Genomic DNA, 7,681 nt, shown 5'->3' on the forward strand with positions numbered 1-7,681 from the left:
TGCACCCGGGATCCGAACCAGCAAACTCCAGGCCACTGAAGCAGAATGTATGAACTTAAACTCTGGGCCACCTGGCCAACCCCTTGATTGTTGTAGCTGTGTAGCAAGTTTTGAAACCTGGAAATGTCTGTCCCCTGCCCTTCTTCTTCTTTTTCAAGATTTATTCTGTTGGCTCTTTGGGGTCTATTCATTTCCATGTGAATTCCAGAATCACTTTATCAATTGCTACAAAAACCTAGCTGGGATTTTGAGAGGGATTGTGTTACATCCCAGATGTACTTCAGGGGTAACTAAAATTATCTGCCTCAGTTAAAGCAGGATCTGACACCTCAGGCGTATAGAAATGTTTATGATATTGCACGTAGTAGTCATTTAGCGCGGTTAACAAGAGGATCGTTCTGCCAAAAACAGACAAAATTTTGTTTAGGACATTTGTTGATTATGAAACTATCAAGTCTACTTGCAGGAGGGTGTTGACCGCGTGAGTAGGTTATTTTGTAATACTTTGACATTTAGAATATCCATTTTCACTGAATCCCTACATGTACCCATGTCCTCAAGCCTAAGGGGAGCTGTGTGTTAACAGCACATACACCACCCTCTCCCTGCTTTCTCTCCTGTAATCCTCAAAACAGCCCCAGGAGGTAGACACAGTTTTACGTCCATTTTGTGGAAATAGAAACTTCGAGGAAGCCTTTAAGTATTGCCCCAGGTTTAGCCAGTTGGAAAGTGGCAGAATCTAGGTCTCTAAGATTCCAGAGACTGCACACCCAAATACTATACCACACTGCCTACATTTATGAGTGCAGGAGAGAATTCCTCGTTTGCATGAAAATAATGAAACTGAGAGTGTCCGGGATAATTGGTGTCAGTTTATAAAGCCTCTTTACTCCATTTGGTTGATTTTAAGTGGGATTATCTGTCCGTTAAATTGAGCTGATCTTAGGCAGAACACACCCCTGAAGTTATAGACCAGGTTTTGTGTGCAAGGGGACTTTTTGGAGATGAAAGTCTGTAGATGTCATCAAATTATCCAAAGAGGTAAATGCCCGCTACCCAAAGTTCTCTGGATGATAAGAGAATGCCATAGAGGCTAGTTTCTTCCAAATAGGGAGCTGTATGACCTTTGATTGGGGATGGTGGAATAAGGAGGGTCAGCCCATCCTCAAACCTGGCTTGAGGCATGAGGGAGTTGTTCTGGACCTGGTGGTCTGAGCCTAGAGGCAGTAGCGCTGGTGCATTGAGACAGGACTCAGATGAGGGGAGATGATTCTGAATCCTAGAACACGATCTAGATCCTCGACATGAGATTCTAAATTCTGTTTGGTGCCATGGTACACATCGCCAACACAGTCTATGATCATGTCCTCCCCAGAGGACCGTCAGTTTGAGCTGTATAGCATCAATGTCTTTTCCAAGGATTTTCCACTTTCCCATCGGAGTGTTCTCGGACAAATAATCGACTATGCGGAGCATCTGGAGAGGGCTCCTCCCCGTCAAGAGAGTAATGCAGGTCAACCTAGAAGACATTATACTTTCAGCTATCTATTTCAAGAGGACACGCAGGTAGGAGAACTGTTTCTATTTCTGCCCAAATTCTGATATTCTTGGCATAATTACTTTCTTCTTCAAAGGAGAATATAAATCTTATGCTTCACTTCTATGTACCTAAAAGACAAAATACAACACAGAGATTCTTTTTCTTTTAAAGACTTTATTTTTTTCCTCTTTTTCTCCCCAAAGCCCCCCGGTACATAGTTGTATATTCTTCGTTGTGGGTCCTTCTAGTTGTGGTATGTGGGACGCTGCCTCAGCGTGGTTTGATGAGCAGTGCCATGTTCACGCCCAGGATTCGAACCAACGAAACACTGGCCCGCTTGCAGCGGAGCACGCGAACTTAACCACTCAGCCACGGGGCCAGCCCCAACACAGAGATTCTTATGTGAACAGAAAGTGGGAGGCTTTCTGATCCAGGAGTGTTGGTGGAACAGAAATAATAGTTGCCGTTTATTGCACTCGGAGCTGGTGACTTAAATGATCACATTTAATGCTCACAACTGTTCTGCAGATGAGTATTACTACCTGCCCTTTCTTAAGCAGAAATCAAGGCTGACAGTGGCCCAATGCTTTGCCCTGAGGGACACACCTGACAGGAGCCAGGATTTGACCCACATCTTTCTGGCTCCAGAGTCTGTATTCTTTCCCACCCCCCACAGTAACTCCTTGCTATCGAGATTACAGTCTACTTCCTCTGTTTCCATTATTCCAGTCACACGCTCTCCATCTACACAATGACTTAGTGTTCCTTTTGCAGCATGAAGCGCTAGGTGATGTTGCCATAATTGGATTGTCTAACGGACATCTTAATGTGAGATGTGTGTTGTGTGTGTGAGGGAGACGTGCTGACTCGACCATTGAAGCATGAAGACAAAGGGGATTCGACCTGAACTCGCGGAGGAGATCATTGGTATGAAGGCACAGAACATGCAGTAATCTCTTCTGCAGCAAAATCAGACAAAGTTATTCCACCTGACCCCAAAACTCCTCAAGTAATTGGAGTTTTTCTTAATTTTCTGTGCCTTGGTTTCCTCATTTTTAACAATGGAGATCATGACACTAACTCATAGGGCTTGGTGGAGGATCGAATTAGCACATGTAAAGCATTTAGCACAGTACCTGGGGAGAGTCAATGCCTAATGAAAATGTCCTCACCCATTCTGGGCTCCCATTTTCTGGGAAATGCACACACTTTGGGAAAATACTTTTATCACCACTGTATTCAGATCATGTACGGGCACATTCTTGGGTTATCCTTGGGTGGAAACAGCTCTTAGCTAACCTATTATACCCTTGATTTCAAGTTTTGTCTACCACCAACCCTGAAAAGCACTCCCTACACCCACCTGGCCCCAAGGATGACATTATTAGAACTTCCATAAGGTCAGAGGTGGGGAGATTTACATTTGCAATCTATCCTGCCTTTCACCATCTACACGTGTCATTGAATAAAGTGTTAATCAGTATTTGTTCATACTTAAAGCACAAAAGGACCAAAGAGGCGTTTTCTTTTTGTTCTCCCCCAGCGAGGGCTGAAGCAAAATGGTGTCTACTTGTCTAAAGAGAGGACCACATGTTTATCGCTTTGGTTGAGGAGAGCCACTCATTCCCCAGCGTTGTTAGTAATCACGGTTTTTCCGTGTGTGGATTCGGACCACACCTTGTTTTCTACCTCCTCCTTATTTCACTTAGACCAGATTAAAACTGGACTGCATTTTCTGAGAACAGAGGGTGTGCTGGTTGATGGGAAATCTGTGGCCCATGATTAAATCTTATACTGATGGTCTAAATGCATGGCTGTGTGTGCATGTGAAGACTGCTTTTTCCGATGATTAGATTTTGTCTTGAATGGAATGCATTCACTGATGTTTTTCAGCAAAGGAGGAATGACGAAGCAGAGCAGTTTGCAGCAGGGCAGCAGAAAAAAAAGAAACATCCTAGAGAACCCAAGAGCCGTTCGTCATCTGAGGAAATGCAGAGTATGTCACCATGGTTAAGCAAACAGGAAGGGGGGGACCCCATCTCTAGGGCTCAGCCCTGTCAAGGGAAGTTTGCTGTCGTGGCCTTAAGGGTAGACAGATAGGAGCATGTTTGCAAGTGGAGGGGCAAGGCTCTAGTTAGCTCCAACCATTTGGAGTTCTTGTAAGAGTCAGAATAAAGCAGGTTCCTGAGGCAAAAGGAGCTGATGGGCTCCACAAGAGGACAGGTGCGCAGTGGCTCGCTGCTCATCATCACCTCCTGTTCGAGTTCTCACCTTGTGCCGCGTGGCTTCCTCACACGATAGGCCAAAGAAGCTGTTAGCATCAGGGTCACCAGTGTCTGCTGCACTTTCCCATTAATTTCTCAGTGGCATGAGATAGGCTTGCTCACTCCCTCCTCCAGGGAAGTCTACTGGCCTTCCTGGACACCACATTCTCCTGGACTCCTTACCCCCTTCCTAGGGACTCTGTTTGCGTCTCCGTTTTCTCTTTTTTCCTCTCCTTTCCCACCTCTGAATATTGCAGGGACCCAAAGCTGGATATTGGGCCTTGTCTTTTCAATCCACTGTCTCCCTAGGTGATCCCACCCAGTCTCAGAGTTTTAAATGTGATTCACACCGCGAGAACGCTCACCTTTACACCTCTAGACCACACCTTGCTCTGGACCTTCAGACTGAAATACAACTGTGTGTGTGTCTCCAATGGGTGTCTACTCATGTCTAAAATACAACTGGTTCTACGGGTTTGATCTTCTGAACATCCCCCCTCTTCAAAAAGCCTCGACTTTCAGCCTTCTCTGTCTCAGCTAACAGCATCCCCAAAGGTGTAAGAACCTGCTGCCTGTGGGCATCGGGGCCTGGGAGCGTCGAGAAACCCCAGTATTTAGAGTTTGCACATATCCACAGTGTAACTAGTCCCACCATGGCCTAGTTGCAGCTGCCAACATGAGGTCACCGAACCACAATCAGGAAACATTGGCCACACTCCACACTTGTGAGCAGTTGCCAAACACCTGCACACAGCTGGGACTATTATCCACCCAGTAGTTCAGGCCAACATGCCTAGATTCACTCTTGATGCCTCTTATTATTCTTTGATTATTCTCTGACTTCCAACCACTTAGTAATTTGTTGCCCAATATAAATCCTGCACCCCACCGTTTCTCTCTCTCTCTCCAGTCGAGGCTGCCATCATCTGTCACCAAGCTACTCCAATAGCTTCTTACCTGATTTCCCTGCTTCCCATCATCACCTCCTCTAAACCATTTTTTGCCCTGCAGCGAGTGATAGTGTCGCCATAGAAATCAGATCACGCCATGTCCATCCTGAAAACCTGTCATCCACTTTCCTATTCTCAGAACAGAATCTGGACTCCCCACTGCGGTCTATAAGCTCTGCACGACCTGGCCCTTCCATCCTCTCCTAACTCATGTCCTGTGGGTCTCCTCCTTGCTCTCTTTGCCTCTGTCCTTTGCTCTGTGGTCCTGGCTCGTCCTCTCCTGTGGGCCCTGCACTCATTCCACAGCCTGGAACTCTTCCTCTGCCTGTGCCCAGGCCAGCTCTGTCTCCTCCTCCAGGCTCCGCCCAAAGGACACCTCCCCGGAAGGCCCTGCTGGACCACACGGTCCATAGAGGCTCCCTCTCCTGCTGTCTGTCACATCCCCGCTTACTTCTTCCCTAACACGGATTCAGACTGTAATGATCTTGCTTGCTTCTTGGGCACTTCCTCTCTGACATCCCCATGCGAATGTGAGTCGCCAAAGACTAGGGATCGTTTCTGTCTGTCTTGTTCCGAGCCCATCCCCCAGCTCCTGGCACTGTGCCTGGCACAGAGATGAGGAAGTGAAATAGAGGTGTCAGGCTTTAAGTAAATAAAATTTACTTTTCTGAGACAGCAAAGAGTGACGAGGAGGGTCATATACTGACAGAGATTTTGGTCGATGCTGAGCGACTATTAGACCTCTTGACATCGAGACTTTCAGCTTGTCAACTTGTAAAGGGCACCAAGGAGACATTAAATCCTGAGTGCCAGGGCTCTGTGAATGTTGCTTAGTTAAATATACTGTCCAACTAGGTGTCTCTATATATCACAGGGCCAGGAGAGAGAGAGTGGTTTATTGTGTGATCTTTCCCAAGCCCTGTTTGCAGCATCTGATATGTCCAGGTGGTAGCCCCTCCAGCTTTATGAGATAAATAATATCCTCAAAACTGTGGAGCACAGCAATGGCCCTGTGGGCAGGGTAGCATGCAACTACCTCACAGCTCAATCTCTTAATTTGATTCCCAGATGCTATTGTCACTCACAAAGTCCATGCCAAGAAGACGAAATGGACTCAAACCCCACCAGATGGCTTCATGTCGAACTCTGCTGCACCAGAGCAGATGAATACGGCGGGAGATGGGGTTCCACCCAACCGATGGGATTCTCTCTCTGATGATGTCGCTGGGCTCAGGAAAGATGGCCTGGCTCACAAGCCTGGTAGTGATGCCCTTGCAGGAGGAAGCAAAACCTGCAGCACCTCTGGAGGTGACCGAAAAGTCACAGCCACGTCTTCAGAGGGAACTGTGCCAAATACGTCGCAAATAAGTCCTGCTATGGCACAGAAAATTAATTATAATATAAAGTATGAATTAAGGAAGGAAGTTCGGAAGTTTGGACGAAGTAAGTCTGTGAAAGCCATAGGTACTTTCTCTCTCTCTAGGTTTTAGAATAGATTCAACCCACCTCTTCAACTTCTCCTTTGGTTGAATTGGGTTCTTTTTAATGCTTTAGGACGGTTTGTCTTTAGTGTTGTCTGAAAATTCCTAATACACCTCTGAACAGTTTTTGTTTTGCTTGGTTAGTGTTGGCCGTAGTTGATTAGTAAGTCTGTGCAGGTGTTGTGAATTAAGGGTTTAAAACACCTCAGTATGTAACATCCTAGCCCACGAAGATGAGGACTGAGGCAGTAGATGCTTTCAGATTGAGATCTACAGCATCTTCCTACGTGTAGACATACTGACTTCTTTTCCTTCTCATCAGAGTATGAAAGAATTTTCACTTTGCTTGAAGGAGTCCAAGGCCCTCCTGCAGTCAAGAAGCAGTTTGTTGACTTTACCATCCAGGAGGCCGCGAGGTGGGTGTCAAGAAGAGCTCTCCCATCTTTTCCAGCAGCTGTGCCCAGTGCTGACCAGGGGTGGGAGCAGGCCCTGCCTTGTGTTTCCCAAACTCTGGCCCTCCCTCCTGGTTCATGCAATTTCCGTCGGCATTTACGTGGATATTCTGGAGTCTAGCTCGTTCTCGCAAGCCCATGGAACTTTCCTGGCTCCCCACAGTCTGGGCTGTGCATGGGCCTCATTGACACTCCTGGTATTTTGCTAGACCCTATCTCTCCATGAGGATGCATTTTCTGTTCCCATGTAGATTGTAGGCTCTATTTTTGTAGCCACCACCACTCCGTCCACATCATCGATGCTTTCAATATCTTCCGGTTAATTAAACGTCTCTTTATTTTCAGGTTTAAGAGAGTAGTCTTAATTCAGCAACTTGAGAAGGTACTGGAAACAATCCCACCTTCTCAACAAAGTTAATCACAAGGAAAACAGATAACTGTGTCCTTGCAGAGACCAAAGAGAAGCAAGGACACATTTTCTATGCTGTGTGGTGGAATCAGATCTTGCGAAGCCTGCTTGAAAGCTGCAGTCAAGAGAATTGCCTTCTGCAGGCTGAAAAAAGGCAGTAGACCCTTGCCATTTTGTCATTCTCTGTCAGTAAAAGCTGGTAAATAAGAATTTCCTGAGACAGTCTAATTTGTTGTGTGTTTGTTTCCTGGTTGGTTTGTTTTCCTCCCTGAAGAGAGGGATGTTCTTAACTCATGAAGCTAAAGGATATGGCAGTCCTGGTTCCTGCAGCAGGTCCCTGGGTGGAGCTGGGCTGTATGGCTGCTTTCTTCCACTACCCATTTCTTATTCCTTTTCCCTGAGACAGCACCTCAGCTGGTCATGGTTCTTCGCCTTTCAGGATGACTCAGACCTTAATTGCTGAAGGGTCTGGGCCATTAGATGTCCTGCCTTAAATTGGTTGTTGTCATTTCCCACTAACTTTAATCACAAAACATGAGAGTAGTAAGAAGCTCAATAGATGTATCAGACACGCTTCTCCTTAGC

The 7,681-nt window shown here is 46.3% G+C and overlaps 1 protein-coding gene across 1 annotated transcript; it reads left to right on the plus strand.

Annotated features, from left to right (window-relative positions):
• The first annotated feature begins 1,296 nt into the window (after positions 1-1,296).
• LOC138921919 (integrator complex subunit 6-like) lies at positions 1,297-7,306 on the plus strand. Its single transcript, XM_070257856.1, has 5 exons — positions 1,297-1,566; positions 3,434-3,536; positions 5,823-6,197; positions 6,558-6,651; positions 7,033-7,306. The coding sequence occupies exons 1-5, from the start codon at positions 1,357-1,359 to the stop codon at positions 7,103-7,105; spliced, it is 855 nt and encodes a 284-aa protein (XP_070113957.1). The 5' UTR covers positions 1,297-1,356; the 3' UTR covers positions 7,106-7,306.
• The last annotated feature ends 375 nt before the right edge of the window (positions 7,307-7,681 follow it).

This window comes from Equus caballus, chromosome X, assembly GCF_041296265.1.
Source record: "Equus caballus isolate H_3958 breed thoroughbred chromosome X, TB-T2T, whole genome shotgun sequence".
Taxonomy (NCBI): Eukaryota; Metazoa; Chordata; class Mammalia; order Perissodactyla; family Equidae; genus Equus; species Equus caballus.